Source organism: Gastrolobium bilobum, unplaced genomic scaffold (genome assembly GCF_033153095.1).
Source record: "Gastrolobium bilobum isolate Gb01-03AN ecotype WA unplaced genomic scaffold, APGP_CSIRO_Gbil_v1 utg20712, whole genome shotgun sequence".
In the NCBI taxonomy this organism is placed as follows: Eukaryota; Viridiplantae; Streptophyta; class Magnoliopsida; order Fabales; family Fabaceae; genus Gastrolobium; species Gastrolobium bilobum.
In genome coordinates, this window is record NW_026896308.1 from 121,091 (window position 1) to 141,387 (window position 20,297).

The window sequence follows — 20,297 nt, forward strand, 5'->3', positions numbered from 1 at the left end:
AAATATGGATCCTAATATACATACAGAAAAAAAAAATGCGACAGATAAGAATCACTTGGATAGAGACTTCAACGCAAACTATGCTAGACGATTAATAAACGAACAACACTTCTATCTATAAACTTAAAAATACTATAAAGTGCCTTATACCAAATTTACAATATTAGAAATAAACGAAATACAAAGCAAACTATAATTTCATATTTATGTCAATTCAACTTATTTATTCACTACTATATATGGTAGGGAATATGCACATCAACTAGTGATCCTAGTCCATTGCATATTTTTGGGTCCAAGCCTGAGCAACGGTTTCATATCTGGCCTTGTTAGTCTTGTACATATAAGCAATCTCAGGCACCAGAGGATCCTCTGGGTTAGGATCTGTCAACAAAGAGCATATGGAAAGGAGCACCTGCAAATTGCCACAATTTTAGTTTCTCAACTCAAAATTTCAATCTATCAAACTATATTAGGCCAAGCATATAATTAAGGGTTTGATGTTTCTCATTTTAAATGACATAAATTATGTCATTTTAAATGACATAAGTTATGTCATTTTAGGAGAGAGATAGACACAAGAAATAAAAATTACGAGGGAGAAAGTAAGTGATTTTTTTTTAAATTTAAATTTTAAATAAAAAATATTATTTTGTGTCTATCTCTCTCTTAAAATGACATAATTTTATGTCATTTAAAATGACAAACACTTTTTCCTATAATTAATTACATAATTATTTTGAAAGGAAAGTCGATTTGGGCAATTTGAGTTAAAGAAAAAAATCTCCTCAATAAGCTACATTGATTTTTATTTTTTTTACAATAATAGCATTGAGGTTTGGATTAATGACCTCATGCAGACTATTCAAACCCCTCACCACTACCACTAGAATAATCTTAATTGCTTTCTACACTGATTATTTATAAATAATATGAAAGTCATTCCAATATGAATCTTAAAAAGGATAAAACATAATGGAAAAATCTAATGGTGACTAAAATGACATGTTGACATATTTTGTTTAGCAATGAAAGTAATAAATTTCCAAAAACGAATTAGCACATTACCTTGGATATTGTGAGGGCAGGGCTCCAGTGTTCTTTGAGAATGTCAAGGCAAATACTACCATTGCTACTGATATTAGGGTGGAAAACCTTTGTGAGAAATGAAACCTAAACATAACAATAATGAATTCTTATAAACCACACCTATAGCTTACATATTTGAAAGTGCATATGCCCAAATCCAATCAATAGGTAAATAGAATACTTTGCAATTAAATTCCTATTTTCTTAAGCCTAGAAAGACAACCAAATATAATAAATGGGAATCACTATGAAATTCTTCCTCAATTTCATCACATTCTCACTAAACAAATCCTCCATATTCTAAGTGCTTTATGCAAAGGTTGGTGTTGTCATCACATAACCAGAGGTCGCATGTTTGATTCATGTAATTAGTCTCTTGCAAATGTAAGATAAGAATGCCTACTACTAACTCATACTGTGGGTCTAACCCTTGGCTACCAAGCAATTAGTGAGGGCTTTATAACACTAGGTTGTTTTTTTAATTATTATTATAGGAAAATCATTTCTGCTTTAAAAGCTAAATTTTTTTTTCTGCCACTAACTCATTCCCTTCTCTTCTCTCTCTCATTTTTCTCTTTTCTCTCTCTTATTTTTGTATAAGTGGCAGAGGGGATAAATTCTGCCACAACTGCAGAAATCATTTGTCCTATTATTATTCCAAATGATTTATCCAATTGAAGTGAAATCCAGAACATTTCAATGCAAAAGTATCACATCAAGTTTCAAAGAAGGTATATTGAAATTCAAGTTACATATATGCATAAAAGGGGCTTTGGGATTACCTTAGGTGGTTTGAAGGGATAATCTGATGGGAAGTGGATTGATACAAGAAACACACCACCATCAAATGGGCTATCTGTAGGGCCCATAATTGTAGCTTGCCAATGAAACAAGTCATTGTTTATTGGGCCTAAACATTGAAAACTCAATTCATACATTGCAATTATATTAAGTTACACCAAGTTTTAAGCAAACTCAAAAATCAAGTACATTATTGTAGTGAGAAATCTATATCTAAATTTTGAATGGCAAACATTTATGCTTCGCTTGATAATAGATCATCTTCCCAATATATGAAGATAAATTACTCCTCCACAATAAAAAAAAAAGCACAAAACATACCAGCACTGCAAGATGAAGGAGGATCTGTAAGGATGTCCTTCAATTCCTTATCGATCCGTTTCAAGGCCATTTGATTAAGGCTCCTTTGTTGTTTGCATATCACCATAAAAGTATTCATGTAATCAGATTGAAGTAAAAACTCAATGGTGATTGAGTACAAAAGTTATAGCTAAATACATTCATAAAGCATTATATATAAAATTCTTGAAATTAAATAAGTAAAATCTCAAATAAATTAGTAAAGTAACAAAATATAAAAAAATAACTCACTAACCTCTTGATTGTCTTCTCTTCTTCCGGGGTGGGTGCGGACATTTACATTTTCGATTAGAAATGCGTAATTTATAAGAGGAAAAAGAGAAATTATATCTATATGCGTGTCAATACACGCTTCATATGACGAAACTTGGAGTTCTTTGAATGTGATTCTTTGACACGCAGTGGTTACCTGGCGAGCAACCACAACTCGAATAAAATGTATTTTTTAATTAATTAGAAATTATTATGTTTCTAATTTTATGTAGTTCATTATTAATCTATTAATTAAGGATTTAATTTCATTTTATTATGTGTGTAAAATATTTTTATCCTTTTAATTAGTTATGTATTTTTTTTATTAAACTTTTTAGTTTATTAAGAGATTCATAATTACTAGTGTAAGATAATCTTTTTATATCACATCACATAGTGAAAACTATAATTAGTATATGATAAGTTAGAGACAACGATACCAACTAGGGTTGGTGTGGCTGTAAATGAGCCACACTATTAGGTGAAGGACCAAGGTTCAAACCCTAGAGAAATAATTATTTGAAAGACCCCTTAATCTCAACTTCTATGAATTTGCCACTAAATACTTAAACAACTTTGTATAGACACACTTATGTAAGTAATGGCACCCAAATCTATCCACTGAGTGTGTATTTGTACATTAAGTTAAATTAACCTAAGAAAATTGCATGCAAAGAGATATACTTGGTATTGTCCTCTTTCATATATCCCTCTTGCAATAGAAACAAAGAAAATGCATGATCCTAGTGTTTTATCTGCTTCTTTTACGGCAGAGAAACTGCATTTTCCTTAACTTTTCTTTTTCTTTTTTGTTTTGTCTACTTCTTTTATGGTGAAGCAACTGACTTGCTTTATTTCTTTTGTTTTCTTGTTCTTATCCACAAAGGTAGTTATTAAATTAGCACTTTGAGTCTTTCCTTGCACTACCCTTTTATTTTATTTTATTTTGCACATAATGTTCAAGAATTTAATTGTTTATTAACCAGTGTCTGAAGTCCTAACAGGTCAATCTAATTCAGTTTTGAGTTTGAGTCTTTCTATCTTTTTCATCAGTTGCGATTATCAAGAATTGAATTCATTATCTTTTTATCAGGTTAAATCTTAAGGTCTAAAAAAATTATTAGTAAACTACCAACTCTTGGTTGACAACTCTTAATTTTTTTATTTTTTTTTTGGTACATGACAACTCTTAACTTTAATACTGTCACTTTTGAAGCAAGATAAGACATCTTGTGATGTATTCCTTAAATTCCCATTTCCCTTATATATCATCAAGATTAGTTTGGAGTGTATTTATTTCAATATTTTCGCTTTTAGTAAAATGATTTATACCTCTCATGCTGTTGTTGCAATATATATATATATATATATATATATATATATATATATATATATATTCTACTCTCCTTTCGATTTTTGTATTTATTGCTTAAAAAAAATTAAATAAATGAGACCCACACGATTTTTGTTTCAACGACAATGACATGAGATCAGACTTCTCCAACGACAGAAGAAGTCATTTGCCCTTGGGTAAAAATTAAACACTTCATTTACAAAAAAAAATAAAATTAAACACTTCAATTTCCGAGGAACAACTTGAAATCCGTCTATTCAAACACAGAAGCTAAATGATTCTAAAATTGCATGCTTCGTAATCGTAATACAGATGGGATTAAAACATCTCTATTTTCCAAAGTTTCTTTATCTTATTAAATAAGCAAAATCTCAAACAAATTTGATAAAGAGTAATTCATTAACCTTTTTTTTGTAGCCTTCTCTTTTCAGGGTGTGGATTTTGTCCGCTAGAAATGTATAATTTATAGAGGATAAAAAGAAATTATATATGTATCAAATAAAAAATCATATCTATATATGTATGTGTCAAAACATGTTTCATATAATGAAATTTGGTGCTTTCCAACTGTGACTACTAACACACAATGATTATATGTCTGGCTACCACTACAGAATAAAATATATTTTTCAATATTTTCAGTTTTTAGTTTTGCTCGCTTTGATTAATATGGAATTAGTTTGTTTCTAATTTTATATGATATATTATAGTTTATATTTATCTCATTTTACATGACATAACTAAATTTCTTACACATATAAAAGATAAGTGGGTCTCACTTCTTTTTTCTCTTTCTTCTCTTATTTATGAGTTCCACTTGCAATTTTGTTTTTACAACATAAGATAATTATTTTCCTACAATGTAAGAAAATTATTTCCCATTTATTATTCATCTACAGAATAAGGATTTAATTTTAATTTATTATGTGTCTAGTATTTTTATCCAATCAATTAATCATGTGTTTGTATTATTAAATCTTAAGGTCTAAAAAAATTATCACTAAACTAACAATTCTTTTAATATGAAATACATAATTTATAAATGAGAAAAGAGAAATTGCGTTAACACACATCATATGATGAAACTTGATACTCTCTAGCTGTGACTCCTTGACGTAGTGATTTTCAAACGAGCAACCACAGCCTGAATACAATATAATCTTAAATTATCAGTTTCTCTCTTTGATTAATTAAAAATTATTATGTTTCTAAAATTGTATGGTACATTATCATGTATTAACTAAAGGATATAATTTTTTTTTCTTATGTGAGTAAAATATTTTTATCAATCAAATAATCATGTGTTTTTATTATTAAAAGTATTTGGTTTATTGAAAGATTCATTTCCACATCTTGTTTGAGATAACTTTTTTATATCACAGCTAAATGAAAATCATGGTTAGTCTATGATTAGTAAAAATAACAAAGTATAAGTGTAATCTACTAACCTCGTGGTTGTCTTCTCTTTTTAAGGTGTGGATATTTATAGAGTCAACTAAAAACAAACATTTTATAAGAAAAATAAAAGAAATTTTTTTTATCCAATAAATTAACATTGCATTTATATTATAGTTTGGTATATTTTCTTGTTTAAGATAACCTATTTATACATAGTTGAGTGAAAAACATAGTTAGTGTATGATTAGTAAAGAACATTTTTGCCTTGGGTTAAATTATCAAGTTTTTCTCTTTAGGCTGTATATAATCTCACTTTAAATTATCAACGAAGTTGAAAGTCTTCCTTGACCTTGGACCGAGTGTGTCTCACCAAATCTAAACTTTATTATTTCCAAAAATAAAAAATGTTTTAATCTCATATTTTGGGATTTGGTAAAAAATATTATAAAATTTTATATTACGAGAGAAAAGTAAAATTTTCAAAAATACATTGAATTTTATTCCATAAATCCAATGTTTTTGAATGGCATAAAATAACTTTATCTTCTATTATCAATGTAATTAAATCTGACTCGGTAATTGACTCAATCAAGGTTCCAAACTAATAGGTAATTAATTCAATCGGTGGATCAAAAATTGAACCTGTAGAACTGAAAATATATAATATTATATATTTTTTTATGCCTATTTTATTTATTTCCAATATTTTTAGATTATAATCTTAAAAGAGAAAAAAAGATAAAGGTCAATTAAGACTATGATCTAAATAAAAATAGCTAAATAAACATGAAAAAAAATAGACATAATTTTTCAACCAAATATTATATAAAAAATATTTTAATTGATGCATTATTAACACAAGGAGGCATTGTCGTGGACTCGTGGCAGCAATTGTAACTTGTAACTTACATCAAGTCATGAGACCATGCCATTAATAAGATAAACATTTTTTCCAACTTAAAAATATTAATATTAAACATTTTATTTAATTAACTTACATGACAAATAAACTAATTCATATTAAAAGATTTAAAATTAGTAAATGATTTTAAAATAAATTCAAGAAAGCTCAAAAAAAATAAAATTAATTAAAATAATTAACAATACTAATTTTATACAATTGCAGACTAACTCACGACTAGACCAAATTAATTCAAGTCGTCATATTTTTAGCTATAATTTTATTGATCCATCTCATAATTTATAACGTCATCCGGGTTAACGGGTCAAATCCACCTATTTTGACAATTCTAAAAGACACGACCACAAAGCAAATGCAACAAGGAAATGCATGAAAACTTAATGTTCGAAGGAAAAAAAAACAGCATTTACACAGATATATCATCTACATCTGAGTCCAAAATATGTCACCAATACACGCATTGAAGTAATAGATGTCATCTGCCTCACAATCTGGGTACAAACCACTTGCATTATCTTCCTCACAGAATTCCAAAACTATGTCAAAATTGTAATTGCAAGCTTAAAATATAACCCACAGATATTAAACAGATTTGGTGAATATCTAACCAAACCGCCAAACCAACACCAAAAAGCAAATTCACCAAACTCAAGTGGACCTTTACTACGTGCTACCCATCTTTAAACCTCCCCCAAACTGAATGTAAACACACTGCACATAGAACAAGTTAGAAACTGGCTACACTATGGTGCCAGTGCCCCGATGGCAGTTTAGGCCATTAGCTTACAGCATCACATGTTGCATGCTGTTGTAGAAAATTAACACAAGCTCCAAAAGCCCTCTCACCCTTTAGCACACATTACCCCCTGGTCTTGGCCCTCTTCATACCAAGGCTGTTGTGGAAAGGTGAAACAGAACCAGACATAGGAGAACCCTCCTCACGAAGAGTGCCATTTAGCAGCGCTAGTTCCCGAAGCTGCTGCTTCTTGTAGAAATCCTGAGATTCATCCTGCAAGATAAAACTTCAAAGAATGAGAACAAACAGTATCCCTATAAAGTTGTTTATGTACTACTGGCAATCTCAATTATTTGACTTCCCAAGAACATACCACAGGCTTAAGTAAATCTTCAAGTATTTCACGTGCCTGCATCAAGCGAGCATCTACTATTTCAACTGGTAATTCTGCCTCAACTAGGATATGAAGAGGTTCATTGAGATGCTCATACCCAGGTTTCCCTCTCATCATTTCCTCCTACACGAATGATTAAAACTTGTTTACTAGAACCACCAAATTATCCAATTGAAATCTACTGAACATTATTAAGCAATGTGAGCTTCAACATTGGATTTACTAGGCTGGTTGGACACCAGAGCATGTAGAGACATAAACTACAAGCACTTACCAGTTACCACATATACTTTCAGATAATATAAGATGATTTACCAATTATTATAATTTTTTTGTCAAGATCAACGGAACATGACAAGAACCAGAAGAAAGTCAGAACTCTGGATAAAATAAATAGGAAAAAATTTCACCAGATGTTAAACACTTCAATTTGATATTATACGACAAAATCACAGTAACAGTATATTTCAATGGCTTTCAACATTATAGTACATAAATTTTATCTCAGTATAAATGAACATGTTAGACTTGGTACAAAAAATAAAGTGTTTATTCTTACCCTAATTGGATCCTTAATGCTACCACGTCCCCTGATCAAGACACGACACTCAGTACTTGCTTCTACACGCTTTAGAGAGTTTCCTCTAGGGCCTAGGAGGCGACCAACAAAGTTATACTGCAATACGCTAAATTCAATATTAGATCTTGCTATGTAGAAAATTTTAGTATATATTGGGGCAGAGATATTATCCTACATACATTAGGAAATGCACCGACAGGTATATCCACTCTCATTGTCTTTTTAACAATAAGACCAGACGAGCTGCCTTGTGCGCTCAGCCAGTTTTGTGTTGATGAGGACTGTAATAGGCCTGGCATCTGCATTTTTGAATCCCAATGTCAATTACAACAACAGATATGGCGGTCTATTTACTGGCATGCAGATGAAAATTAAATTATTACTGTATCAGAGGCCACCAAGAGATCACCAAAAAAAGGTCTACAATAGCTGCTCTTTGAAAAGACATAAATTAAAATATGAACATGTGTAAACTGTAAAGAGTAACTATCAACAGCCACAACAACAAAAAATGCACAAATACGACCTGACTAAATCAATCAAAGATGATCAGGATGTCAGAAAATAATGTGTTATATGAACTTTGGAATTACAGCTGAACTCAAATCATGAAGGCATCAATATAATTAACAACCCATTTCAGCAACTTAGCTAATAAGTTAAATCCTCAAACCTCATAAAACTCACTGTTTAGCTTTCCACATAACAGGCAGAGATTTTAAGTAGCTAGTGTTACCATAACAAAATCAAGATTCCCATGTTAATACATTCAGGTTTATCCAGCTGACACTATTCATCACGTCTGTGAATTTGCAGCAAATATTAAAGACAAACAAGTGTTGACATCTGATTTATCTTAATACAAAAAGACAAGAACATTAGATCCACTAGCAGGATTCTGGAATCAGAAGCTAAGCTATAGATTAATTGTCAGTGCTTGATGTTAGCTTTGCACTACCTGTCACAAACAATTAGAACTAACATAACTCGAACAAATGTCATGAGTTAGCATGAGATGTAAAATTATGTCAGAAATACAGAATTAGATGGAAATGAAGTTATGTTAATGGTTAGTATCCGTACTTCTGGTTGAAATCGTGATGCCCATCCGTTCACATCGGCACCTCCATTTGAAAATATTCCTCCAGTAGGCAGGGGGCTAGCATGTTCAAGCCCACTTTGACCTAAAACTGATGCTTTTCCCAACAGCGTGGTTACACGCAAAATTTCTGCTCCAAAAATGTCAATTTTCAAGAATAAGATGTACCAGTCAGCATTTGTTAACAAGTTAGCAGTTACTGCATAAGCTATAGACAACACGGATGTTTGCTGAGTCAGTAAGAAATTAATGCTACCCCTACGAGATATGTTCCAGCTTTTTATGGTATTACTCTGGTAGTAAGAAAAAAACATGCAGTAAAGTGCCATCTTGCTAATATTTAAAGAAATTGATATTATAGACTCCAATAAAAGACACTTCAGGAAAAATTAGGTTAGTAAACCACTGAAAAAGGTACTTCCAACATAACCAAACTCTAGTTTTAAAACATCTTAAAAAAACTGAATGACATTTTAAGGACTTCAGTTTACAAAATAAACACCTCAAGAGCTTAAACAATTATCTCGTAAGAACACTTCACCACAACAACATATAGCAGCAATCACATATACTGGCTAGAATTGCTGCCTTGTCAGAAGGAAAACAATTACTAATGACAAATTGAATCCTAGAACCTGTACGGACAAACTAAACTCTATAGAAACCAATATAATTTAACCCTTTATTCCATTCAGATAAGCAAAAGACCAATTGCATCTAATTTTGTCAATTCCTTAAGTAATATAACAACTCAAGAAACACATCTTTCACTCAATTAATAAAGAGATATCAAAAAACAAAAACCTTTGATTAGTCAATTAACAAAGCATATAATAACCATCCGATCCAATCAGGCTATGTCTGGGAGTCTGGGAGTTGTTGAGGGGCAAGGAGAAGAAAAATAGAAAATGAAGGGGAAGTGAAGGGAAGAAAATGGCAAGTAATAAGTTTACTTCACTTTGTGGATGTTTAAAATACTCCAAATTAAAGGAACTCTAAAATGTTCATAGAAATTAAAAGGGAGGATTTTGTAGGTTCATATGATAATCTCTCAGTTTCCTCTCCACATTTTGAAAAACTCCCAGAAAGAGGAGAATTTTTACTTGAATCCTTCTCCCTTTTCCTCAAATCTCTTCCATCCAAATACCAATAATCATAGAAAAGGGATCATTGGTTCTAAGGAGAATGAGAAGGCTCGTCATGACGTTTAAGAGCCTTAATTCTTGCACCAATTGAATAACTCCACTAAACATTTACCCCAATTTTTGCTTTGAATGTAAAGCAATTTATATCATAAATAACTAACGGTCCAACTAAAATGTGCATGGAATATAATACTGAAGACTACAATTTGAGATCAAGAGAGCAACACTTATAATACTCTAGACTTCCTGCCACTAGTTTAGCTCTAAGTCAACAAAAAAGTCATGTAACTTCATAACTTGATTAACTATGGTTGAACTAAACTAACCCGTATGTGATGAATGGCTAGGATACTAGGTTCGTTATGAACCTTTAAGAAGGCTCTTAGGAGCAACTGAGCAGTTTTTCCATCAAATTGAACAATGAATTCAGATTGGAAGCTTTATAGGGTTCTTGAACTAGACTTCCAATGTTATTCCACTTAAAATCCTTACCCTTTCTAACCAATTACGTTCAGTTTTAGCTGGTATCAATTTTTCCGCTGTATCATGTGGAGGCAACTACAAGCTAACACATTTTCTCTCTGACAGCCAAAAAAACCATCCTGACAAAAAAAATAAAAAAAGTCCAAACCAAAAGAAAAAGGTGATCCCCGTTAAGAAATTTTTAAAAAAAATTGCAGCCAAAATAACTAAAACTCAGAACCGTTGGCCACACCATATTAAACCTGTCAACCATTTCCATTAAATCCTTCACATAAACTCTTTCTTTCATACTTCTGCTTCCAACGTATGCTACATTCTCATGTCCTTCCACACTTCTCCAACCTCACTAAACTTAAAAAAGGTTTATCAACAAAAGCATAAATTAAAAAATATGCATACAGAGACATATATGCATGTAGTAAATGTATAATACTCTACACAATTCAGTGGAAGTTTCCAGTAGAACCTGAAATATATGTACATTCATCCTTTTGTATTACTCTTAGTACTAAGAATACTGTACATTCACAGATTTCATAAATAAATAAAAATAGATTGCTACTGCAAGACCACAACTATGCTCCAGCAAAGTGAAACCCAACTGTTGGCATTCACACAATCTGTGGCATATAATTATCACCACTCAGAATAAGTTTTTAATTCAGCAGAAAACTCAAGTCTTATGATAAATTAATCTAAAAAATATTTTTGCAAAAGCCTAAACTTGTATGCTTTATGGATCCTAATCATACAGCACTTGGGTGTGAAACAAAGAAAAATAATTAAAATCAAATGTATAAAAAAAAATTGCAAGCAAGAACCAAACAAAAAGAGCATTTGAAATATAGTCCACGGAAAAAATGCATTCAAGTGTTTAACTTAATCAGATTATCACTGTTAATTCATGAAATGTGGGAAGGTCATCTAAAGTGTGTACAAAAACAAAGAATTAAGTGGATTATAACCCTACAATAAATCTTTTTATCTCAAATTCTAGAATTATGGTTGCAACTTATAAGAACAAAAGTAAGAGATTACATTCAATTAAAGATAGAACATGTACATTATAGAATGAATCTACCAAAACACATTTCATAAATATCTGTATCACTTGAAAGGAGAAAACGGAAATATTATTGCTTTCTCAAACTATCATGTACAAAGGGCTACGATATATATAGAGATTAAAGGGCCAAAGGGAATAAGGAAACACTAATCTAGTAAATACAAATAATTACAAATATTTATAACACTACCCCTCAAGCTGAGAAATGGATGATTCATTCCCAGCTTCCTAGTAAGCTCTTGAAATTGGTCGATGGAAGTTCCTTGGCCAACACATCAACTAATTGAAGACCAAAAGGGATATATGGAGTAGTAATCAGTCTGCTGTCTAGTTTCTCTTTAATGAAGTGACAATCAATCACAATATATTTTTTTCAATCACAAAGTAGCTTCATGGGTCCTTCAAATCTAACTTTCAGATCATCTAAGAATAATGTCCAGCTATAACATCTCACAATTACAAGGGTCATTGCTCAAAGTTTTGCCTCTGCACTCGACCTAGCAACCATGTTTTTCTTTTTCCTCCTCCATGTTACTAGGTTCTCACAAAGAAACATACAATAGCCCAAGGTTTGACTGTCGATTAGTCACAAACCCAACATAAACGACATCAGTACACATCTCTAAGGATAAATTTCCCCTCTCCAGAATAATAGACCATTTCTAATGTGGCCTTAAGGTACTCGAAAATTTTCCCACTGCATGCAGGTGTTTTTCCCTGGGTTGTACATGAATTGTCTGACAACGCTAACTGCATAAGATAGATTAGGTCTAGTATGAGCCAGATATATCAATCTCCCCACCAGCCGTTGATATTGTCTTTTGTTAACTAGAGGGCTGTCCTTTTTAGTTCCAAGTTTGTGACTTTGCTCAACTGTGTACTCGAAAGTTTACACCCAAGTTTTCCTTCTTTACGGAGGTCAAGGACATACAAGTACTTGATGTGGCCTTAAGGCACTCAAGCATTTGTCCATTGCATGCAGGTGTTTATCTCTTGGGCTATGCATGAACTAGCTGACAATACTAACCGCATAAACTAGATCAAGTCCATTATGAGTCAGATATCAATCTTCCCACCAGTCAAATGGAGGGCTTTCCTCTTCAGTTCCCAGTTAGTGATTTTACTCAACTGGAGTACGCAAAAGTTTACACCCAAGTTTTCCTTTTGCTTCAAGGAGGTGAAGGACATACTTTCTCTGACAAATGAAGATACCATGCTTTGAATAGGTTGCCTTTATACTAAGAAAATATCTCAATTTCCCAAGATCTTTAAACTTGAAACTCTATAGTTAAGCTTTTTGCAGAGTACGTTTCTCAATTATATCATCTCATGTTATAATGATTTCATCAACATAAGTGACGAGAACAATGAGCTTACCTTCTTGAGAGTGTTTAAAGAAAAATATGTGATCTTTTGGACTCTGCTTGTATCCCGATGACATCATAACCTAGGTAAATATTCCAAACCAAGCACATCAAAATTGCTTCAACACATACACGACCTTCTTCAACATGCAAATTCTCTATTCATGGAATCAAATCCTAATGGGATCTGCATGTAAACCTCTTCTTCTAACTCGCTATTGAGAAAAGCAATCTTCAGATCAAATTGGTTCAAGGCTCAAGCAAAGTGAACAACAAGGGACAATATAAATCTCACAGTGTTCATGTTAGCCACCAGAGCAAATAATTCCTAATAATCAATCTCATAGTTCTGTGTGTAGCTGTTGGCTACTAATCAAGTTCTATACCTATCAAGAGTACTGTCAGATTCATATTTCAGAGTATAAACCCATCTACACCCCCCACCGCTTTCTTTCCACTGGGCAAGTTAACAACTTTCCATATTTTATTTTTCTCCAAGGTAGAGATGGCTTGAACCCAATTATCATCATTTAATGCTTCATGCACTGATGTTAGGATTGAAATTGAATCAAGCGTTGAAATAAAACTTTTATCTTGCAAAGAAAGATTCTTAAAAGAGACAAATCGAGAGATAGGGTGTTTGGTACAAAACCTTTTCCGTTTCCATAAAGCAAAGGGTAGGTCATCATGATTTATAATATTAGGCCCGGTAACAAAAATAGTAGAGCATTCAGTACATATAAGTGGTTCTAATGACATCAACTGTTGGTGGGCAGTGTGGGTTGTTTCCTCCTATGATATAATAATTTGGGTGTCCCAACCTTCCATAGATTGCCAAAGGATGAGGTATCAGATGAACTACCATCTTCGTCTTGCTCAATATCATGCAATGTAGAAACAGGGGCAGATTCAATAGATTCTAAATCAGAAGGTTTGGGTAACAGAAAGCGAGACTTAGACTAAAGAAAATAAACGAAGCTTCTACCTTGAAGTGAAGGACTCATATTCATTAAAAGTGAAATCCATAGAAACAAAGAACTTGCGACGTGGAGGATGATAGCATTTGTACCCTTTTTGTCGAAGACATATCCTAAGAAGACACACACAAAGAGCTTGGGGATCCAATTCACTGAGGTGTTGTTTATGAAAATTACCCAAAAACTCAAGACCAAAGACTGCATAATAAAGACATAAGGAAAAAAAGGAAATCATGAGGTGAATGGGACTTACATTTCCAAGAGCCCAAAGGGGTTGTTAGAGTATAATATAAACCATTAAAAATACCCTCACCCAACAGCTTAAGCTTTTTGGTGAATTGGTTCTTTACATGGTATCAGAGTCTCGTGTCTCGGGTTCAATCTTCGCCGCTCCCCATTTTCTTTGTGGAATTTCTTAGCACAGGTAGGTTGAGCCTGATGCATCATCCGCCTTTCAAGCCCAATGGGCTCTCTTATGAAAGGGCGTGTTAGAGTATAATATAAATCATTAAAAAGGCCCTCACCCAACAACTTAAGCTTTTGGGTGAATTGGTTCTTTACAAGGGTAACTAGTGGATCAAATATATTGCAATCAACACAATTTCTCCCTAATAAGAGCCAAGATCTAAGGTTTGAAAAAGTAATGCTCTAACCACTTCAAACATGTGATGATTTTTTCTTTCAATCACCCCATTTTATTAAGGGGTATCTACACATGTGAGCTCATGAATCATATCATTGTCCTTAACAAAGTATGAGAAGTGCTAGTTGATGCATTCAATATCATTATTAGACCATAATCTTGTACTATCTTTGCCAAATTACGTTTGAGCTAAGTGATAGAGACGGATGAGTAACTGCAACACATCTGACTTGTCCTTCATTAGGAAAATTCAAGTATTAGTATAATAATCAACTGAAAAACAAACCATTTGGCACCTAAGATATTAGGTATTTTAGATGGTCCCCAAACATCAAAGTGAATAAAATCAATGGTTCGACACTTTTGTGGAGCTAAAAGGAAAATATGTACAATGGTTAGAAAGGTGATTTTGAGAATGCTAAAAGAAGGATGCCTTAGGCGCTTGTGATGAAGCAAAATTATAAAAATCATTAGACTTGACTGATTACAAACCACTGACAACATGTTCTTAAAAGAGATAGTTCAACCCGTCGTATTCCTCAGCAAACTCCAATTGTCCTCCCCTCAGTGAGATCATAAAAACACAATAAGTAGGAAAGAATGTTACAGTACAATTCAAATCAATGATAAGGTTGTAAAAGAAGATTATAGAGTGCTCACTTGTTGAATTAATGAGCAAAAGTGCAAACCACCAAGAAATCGGATCTTGGGAGATTGTGTAACTCCCAAAAAAAATCAATGAAGATAATAACCTCCACGGAAGAGGCCAACCACATAAAAAGTCCCCAGAAAAGTCAAATGATCGTTGCACAAGGAGCAAATAGTCTCTACAAAGGACAAAAGAAGTTGGTAATCACACCTTGAGTCACCGGAGGCCCCCAACAAATAGGCAATTGGTAGATCTCAAAAGGGAAGAACAATGTGAGCAGGGACAATGGCCGAATGCCGAAAACAGTGGCCAAGCGGGCTGTCATGTGCCAGTTGGAGAAGGGTGTGTGAGGTCCCTACACAATGCAAGTGACACACATGAAAGCGCGTGGAGAGTCTTCTTCGGTCGGATCTTGCTCCATCTAGTAGATCGCCGATTCTGATTCTAATGGTGGTGGTTTTGGTCGAAAACATTCCTTGAAATTTTTTCTTATCGTGGCTAACGGAGATAAAGGTGTTTGGAGTTCATCGGAAAAGAGACCGGCAATGGTACGCTATTGGGGAGACACTAGAGGCACAAAAAGGATCCACACTAAAAGCGCAAGATGATCCGCACAAAAGCCAGTTGCAACAGAAGCAAGCGGCTCCCAAATATAGAGAGCTATGATGCCAACTTCAAAGGAGAAAATGGAAATATTATTGCTTTCTCAAATTATCATGTACAAAGGGTTACATTATATGTAGAGACTAATGGGTCGAAGAGAATAAAACCAAATCCTAAAATAATAATAATAATAAAGAAACAATAATCTAGTAAAAGCAAATATTTACAACAGTATGTGATCAAACAATTCTTGTTGAAAACAGATTGACATATACTTTACTCAAGTATTGAGAGTTAAGCAAAATACATTGTTTTTTTATGCATTCACCAAATATAAGCAAAATAAGTCCAACAAATACATCAAAATATCATACTCCACATTTACTTGGGCCTGTATCATATAAATCATCAAGGCATCAATTGTTATTAGTTTGAAATTAATTATACAGTTCAATGAAATTAGCATACAGTCCTTTTAACATTTAAAATGCATAATCGTGAACTAATTTTTTAATACAAATAGCATTCTGAGTTGCTCTAAAAGCAAAGGTGTTTGAGCCCCAAAAACTTCCTTGGATCGAACACAAACAATTTAATCATGTAAAAATAAAGAGCATCAGCAAAACATCATATCTGCATTCTGACATATGCCAAAGGCAATAGGTGACTGATTAAGTAACTTCACAATGCTTCAATATCCCAAGACAACTAGGGAACAGGAGGAAAGCAATTTGAATTTAGCACACAAATATAACGTAAGCACGGGAGAAGTTTCTTTTCTCTCTTTTTTTTTTTTTGGAGGGGGGGGGGAGAGGAGACAAAAGGCTTATTTTAACCACTATTTTGAGAAATGAATCTAACCTTGGTTTAACAATCGATAGCTGTGTGGAAGCACAGCAATGAAGGGATTAAGCTTGAGACGTTCCCCCAATAACTCGGTTAGATATCTGAAAGTAAAAGGAAATAAACCATGCAATGAGAGGATGATATTGTAGCCATTCATTAGTCACAAAAGCACATGTACATGCAACAAAATTCTCAACGACCCATATCTATTCATTTGGTAGAACATGAATTGATAAAACAGTCTGATCAAGAACAAAAATTGCAATGAAGACAGGGATGGTGTTTTCACATATAATTGATTATCAATGAAGCAAAGTCATCTAATTACTGTAACAATAAGATCAACTAATTTAACACAAAATCATCCTGTTGAAAAAAAAAAAGGTCAATGACCAAATGGACAACAAATCAGTTCCACAAACATTTACCGCAATCAAATAAAATTCAATTCAGCCATCCTTAGATTCATAATCGTAAACATTGAACCAGTGCCCGCATCATCACTCACCAAAAAGGAAACTACCCCATTTTTATTTTTATTTTTATTTTTGAATCAACGGATCTGTTTTCTAGATCAAATTCAGTCGACAGCCAGATCAGGTCACAAAAATCAATCATTCAGTAATCACGCACCAAATCCAAGCAAAACCAACAGAGTGTGACCCATTTGACTATCGAAACAAACTATTGAAACCAAAAAAAAAAATACTACAAAGCAGGGAATCGCTTGATAGGTAAAGGACCAATCAAATTGACAAATAAAGAAATAAACATTAATAACAAGAATTTGAGAAAATAAGTAAAAAATTAGAGTGAAGATCCTACAATATTAGAAAAGAAAAAATAGAATTATATATATATACTTGTCCTGTTCAACGAAAACGGTGGAGGTAGCAGAGCGAAGACCGGAGAGGTGAGGTGAGAGAGGGGCTGACGGCGACGGCGGGAAAGCCATGTACCTGCCGGCGCCGGAGGACGACATGATCGATCCAGATGAGATTAATGAAATCCGATTCCTCTCCCTCTCTCTCTGTGTGTCGCGGCCACCGTTTGTTTGTGTATTTGTGTGCGTTTTGTGAGAGAGATAGGAAATTATATGAGAGAGGGTTTGAGTTTTTGGAGGGTTAACAAAACAAAGTGTTAATGTTTGCGAGTTGCGAGTTGCGAGTTGCGAGTGATGGTTGATGGGTCCCAAGTAGACGTACTGTCTCTCTAATCTACCCACGCACTCCGTCGGTGCAATTATTACTACTCCATTTTTTATTTTATTTTATTTGATTATTAAAATTATTATTATTTTTACAAATTAAATAATTTATATATTTTTATAACCAAATTTTAAATATTTATTTCCGTCAATATAATAAATTATATTTGATCATAAATCTTATTATTAGTATAACCCAAATAAATTAAATTATTAAATTAACAAAAATCATGTATTAAAATTTAATTGTAAGAGTTGATAAACTATTTATTGTATAAATATAGGGTTAATATTTTTTCATTTTACATGATAAAAGATTCTCATGTTACACATACAATCAAAAGGTGGGTCCCATATTTATTTTTTTGTCTTTTTATTTTTTTGTGGACCCCACTTATACATTGAGTGTGTGGCATAAGAAAATTTTCTCATGTAAAATGAGAAAAAAAATTCTTTTTTTTTTTTTTTTTTTGGTTTAGGGTTTAGCTATCAGTGACCCCCGCACTCCGGATTAGTCTCATAGCCGGCTCAAAGAGTCGAAGCTTGTGGGGATACCAGAGGGAGCCAACTCGCCTCAAAGAGGTAATTAGAGTTGGATAACTCCAAAAAATGAAAAAATTAATCCCCATTAATATAAATCTCCTCGTTTAATTAATCTCATTTTCAATCCGGGTATCATGATTTATAGCGCCATAGGTACCATCTTATTCATTGAATTAAACACGTAACCAAAATTAGAATTTTAATGCTACAAACTAAAATATCTTTAATTGTATATTATTTTTGTGTCTTTTGATATGTTGTTTGAGGTAATCATTAGTCTGGTTTAACCTAATAATTCAAATCAACCAACGGTTAATTTATAAATTATGAATTCGTGGCTGTATGATTATATTAAATTTTGTCTAAACCAAATTAACTAACTATCTTTTTCTTATTTATATTTTCTCTTCTCCTTATAAGTAAAAATTAGGCCAAACAAATTTTAAGAAAAGTTCTTATAATAAACAAACTCTTTTTTATAATAAAAAAGAAAAAAGAAAAAGTGTTTGTCATTTTAAATGATATAAAGTTAGGGAAAGGTTATAGTTACTACCTCTTTTTGTTACTACTTGTCACTACTAAATCGTAACCGTTGATTTCTCAATCCAACGATTATAGTTTATTGGATCATACTTATTAATTAATTATTAATTTTCAATAAATTATAATTATTGGATTGACGGAAATCAACGGTTACGATTTAGTAGTAACAAAAAGAGGTAGTAACTATAACCTCTCCCATAAAGTTATGTCATTTTAAGAGAGAGATAGACACAAGAAAATATTTTTTTATTTAAAAATTAAATTAAAAAATCATTCACTTTCTCTCCCATGATTTCCATTACTTGTGTCTATCTCTCTCTTAAAATGACATAATTTATATCATTTAAAATGACAAACACCAAACCTTAAAAAAAAATCCAAAAGTCAAAGGCCTCTAGGAGGAGCTTTTTTTAAGCTATTATCAATTTTTCTTGAATTGTGTGTTTTTTTTTAAATAAAGAGCCATAAAAATATAGAGAGAGGCTTTCCCTTTTTTTTTGGGTAAAGAGGGAGGCTTTTCTTTAAATGTGTGCTTTTAAGAAAAAAATTTATGTAATTACCAAATAACTTTTAGCTTTTTTATTTTAGTTTAAAAGTAGCTTCTAACTTAAAAAAAAAATAAAGAGAGGATCCAAACAAGTTGTAAATATCATTTGTTTAGAAGTGGAATTTAAATTTTGTTTACTCGAATCAATTCAATTATTATAATTTTTTTTAAAAAAAATTAAATATGAATAATATTTTTTTAAATTATTTCCTTAAAGAAATTAAAAAACAATTTCTAAAACATATATTAATACATTAAAGATGGATTAAAGGGTAGGATTAGCGAAAATCCTGAAATTAAGACCAAAATACAAAGGAAGGTTAAAATGGTAATTAGCTAAACACGTAACTCTAGGAACTTAAAATTGGGTAGGAGGTATCAAATGATAAAAATAGCCCTGAATATGGATTCAAAACGAAAAATTGAGTGGTTAGGAAAGTTTCTGAAAATTCGATGAATAGTGTTTTACGAGGTAAAAATATCACGACACAGTTGCACCGTAAAGCGTGCCGATTGATTTTGAGCTCTAGGTTTAAATATAAGTTATAAATAGTACATAGGACTAGGAAATATGATTTCTGGTGAAAATTGATGAAGATGAGTGCGTTTGGGGAAGCGTGCCCACGACGCGCATAAAAGCTTAAAACTGCAATTTCTCCGAACGACCGGAAAACTCCGGATTCATCTGATCAATTG

The 20,297-nt window shown here is 32.4% G+C and overlaps 2 protein-coding genes across 3 annotated transcripts; both read right to left on the reverse strand.

Moving 5' to 3' along the window:
* Positions 1–271: 271 nt before the first annotated feature.
* On the reverse strand, positions 272–2,284 carry LOC133298820 (ubiquitin-conjugating enzyme E2-17 kDa-like). Its single transcript, XM_061498187.1, has 4 exons — positions 2,212–2,284; positions 1,872–1,999; positions 1,069–1,173; positions 272–415 (listed from the first exon to the last, which is right to left on the reverse strand). Exons 1-4 carry the CDS (start codon positions 2,279–2,281, stop codon positions 272–274), a joined length of 447 nt encoding a protein of 148 aa, XP_061354171.1. The 5' UTR covers positions 2,282–2,284.
* Positions 2,285–6,569: 4,285 nt separating this feature from the next.
* Positions 6,570–17,870, reverse strand: LOC133298813 (KH domain-containing protein At4g26480-like). 2 transcript variants are annotated; one of them, XM_061498175.1, is made up of 7 exons: positions 17,625–17,870; positions 16,777–16,862; positions 8,970–9,115; positions 8,066–8,185; positions 7,866–7,982; positions 7,286–7,429; positions 6,570–7,185 (listed from the first exon to the last, which is right to left on the reverse strand). In XM_061498175.1, exons 1-7 carry the CDS (start codon positions 17,741–17,743, stop codon positions 7,036–7,038), a joined length of 882 nt encoding a protein of 293 aa, XP_061354159.1. In that variant the 5' UTR covers positions 17,744–17,870; the 3' UTR covers positions 6,570–7,035. The 2 variants fall into 2 exon arrangements, with proteins under 2 accessions (XP_061354159.1, XP_061354160.1); XM_061498176.1 differs by lacking the exons at positions 16,777–16,862; positions 17,625–17,870 and adding an exon at positions 15,523–15,607.
* Between the last annotated feature and the right edge of the window lie 2,427 nt (positions 17,871–20,297).